Genomic DNA, 2,449 nt, shown 5'->3' on the forward strand with positions numbered 1-2,449 from the left:
GTTTGAAAATGAGACCTTTAGTACCTGTTCGTGCCATGAACCGATACTAATGCTTCAAACCCCTGGGACTAATACCTGTACGGTGCCCTAGCCGTTTGAACCGGGACTAATGCTCACATTAGTCCCGGTTCGTAATGCAACCGGGATTAATGCTCTTTTCTGGCCGAATCAAAGCCCTGTTTTCTACAAGTGTCGTCTAAAATACACTGCTGGGCTGCGCGCCTGGGCCAAGTATCTCGGTCTATCGAGCTGGCCCAGTCAAAACCATGACCAGACCGACTTATTTTCGGGCCTGTTTCTGCAGACCGGACCGACCATTTTTATCAGCGGGCCAGGACCGTTCGGTCCGATCCGTTGCGGGCCACGAGCCGGGCCAAAAGCCCGCTCGCCACGTCCAGGCCGAGTCTTGTGTATCGTTGTACATTTCAAAGCAGCAAGCAAGGATCGGAGTACCCAAATACTGTAGCAGCCTAGACGTTCCCCAAATACAGTATAAACTAGTGAACTTATGAGGAAATTTCCTTGGACCAGTTTCAGTGACCAGCACCCACCGCTTTCCTTGACGTGATCCGCCCGTCCCCCATTGCGTCACACGCCTATCTCCGCAAAGTCACACTCCCAACCCTCTAAAGGCTTGAGTGCTCTACCCACAGCCATTACCACGCCTCGCACAATTGTCGCCAGGCGAGACAAGGACAGCTAGCAAGAGAGCAAGGCGATGTCAATGGCGGACGAGCAATACGACGCTGGGCCGCGTGGGGCGCCGCATGGGCTGCTGTTGGCGGTGGTGGTGGGGCTGCTGGTTGGGTGGCCGCTTTTCCTAAGTGACGGCGCTGAGGCGGTCACCGATGCCATCGCCGGGCTGCTCGGCCCCGTGGGCCTGCTCCTCCTCCCGGTGGGGCTCCTCCTCCTCATCCACCTCCTCTCCTGCGACCGCTCCCCCGACGTGTTCGAGTTTGGCGGCTCGCCCGACGCCGTGCACCACGTCGGGGGATCCCCCGTCGGCGTGGCGTTGATGCTGGTCCTCATCCTTGCCCTCCTCTACTACCGGTCCGCGCTCTTCGGTGGCGGCGGAGGCGACGACGAGTAGGCGCCTAGGCGCTCGCCAGTAGGTACTAGGTAGAGCCTGATCCCGGTGTGGTTGGTTGGTTGTTCAGACTTGCGAGTAGGCACTCCAGCAGGCAGCAGTAAATAAAAAAAGTGAGAGCTTTGCGTCTAATCTGTTCCAAGTGTTGCATTCCAATCTTGGTCCAACTGGCAAGGACAAACAAAAAGTTGGAACTGAATTTGACCTGATCTGTGCCTTTTGAACCGATAGTGAGACGCTAGCTCCAACTGCCTCGTACCGTGTAGTGTACTACTCCAAAAAGCTAATGGTGTTCTGCTCGTAGTAGCTGAAAATGAAAACATAACTTTGGATTTCCAAAAGGAGAAAAAAGGGCAATTTGAAGTCAGTTTGATGGGATGTTTAGCTGACAAATCTGTGTACTAACAAGTGATTATACACTCATCCTAGGCAAGAACGTAGCTTGCTAAGGTCCTGGTATCTAATGGTTCCACAGTTACTCAGGAGTGACGTGGTGGGGGAGTTCCGCGGGTGTGCTGTGTGATTTGGAAGCGAACTAGAAGTAACTAGTCTTCAACCCATGCTACTGCACGGGCTAGTAATTACCGAAAATTTATAATATTATACATAAAATGTTTAAGTAATTATTTACTTTATATCCCGTCCAAATCAGAAGTATTGATTATTTTTACTACTTATTTTCATAGAGCAGATAATATTATATTTCCTACGCCCTACACTTTAAACATTGTGGACAATCATATACCTTTAAATTTCATATGCTAGTGTCCTGCATTATGCACTGGAGAAGCACGGGATGTTTTTGCCTAGTAGTAGCACTGGGTTTTTTCCTAGTAGTAGCGCGGGCATCGGCGCTACAGCTAAACTTTAGCAGTAGCGTTGGTCAGCCCGCGCTACTGCGATGTATGTTAGTAGTAGCAGGCACTACTGCTAAGTAATAGCAGCGTGGTCTTCAACCCATGCTAGTACTATTCATCTGTATTTCAATTCTTTTTATTTTATACTCTATTTTACATCTACTAATCCAACTTTTGGCCACATGAATCTAATCTGGGTTTCTTCCACCCAATGATGTAATAACTCATCATGATCATAATAAGTCATCATCATCATCATAACAACTCATCATCATAGTCATATAGGAACTAGCTCATCATTCTAGCACAATGTAGCACATAATTCGTCATCATCATCGTGATAACAAATCATCATTATAGTCATATAGGAACTAGCTCATCAGTCTAGCACAATGTAGCACAAAACTCATCATCATCATGATAACAAGCCATCATCGTATTCATATGAGAACTAGCTCATCATTCTAGGACAATGTAGCACATAACTACCTAAGACCTGCTACTC

General features: G+C 48.4%; 1 protein-coding gene across 1 annotated transcript; it reads left to right on the forward strand.

The window, feature by feature from the left end:
* The first annotated feature begins 611 nt into the window (after window positions 1-611).
* LOC119368933 lies at window positions 612-1,338 on the forward strand. Its single transcript, XM_037634040.1, has one exon. The coding sequence runs from the start codon at window positions 719-721 to the stop codon at window positions 1,088-1,090; it is 372 nt and encodes a 123-aa protein (XP_037489937.1). The 5' UTR covers window positions 612-718; the 3' UTR covers window positions 1,091-1,338.
* The last annotated feature ends 1,111 nt before the right edge of the window (window positions 1,339-2,449 follow it).

Source organism: Triticum dicoccoides, chromosome 2B, assembly GCF_002162155.2.
Source record: "Triticum dicoccoides isolate Atlit2015 ecotype Zavitan chromosome 2B, WEW_v2.0, whole genome shotgun sequence".
NCBI classification, from domain to species: domain Eukaryota; kingdom Viridiplantae; phylum Streptophyta; class Magnoliopsida; order Poales; family Poaceae; genus Triticum; species Triticum dicoccoides.

What these genes read in the sequence shown, in the direction of transcription:
- LOC119368933 (XM_037634040.1), top strand. Translation starts at nt 719, where the DNA reads ATGTCAATGGCGGACGAGCAATACGACGCTGGGCCGCGTGGGGCGCCG.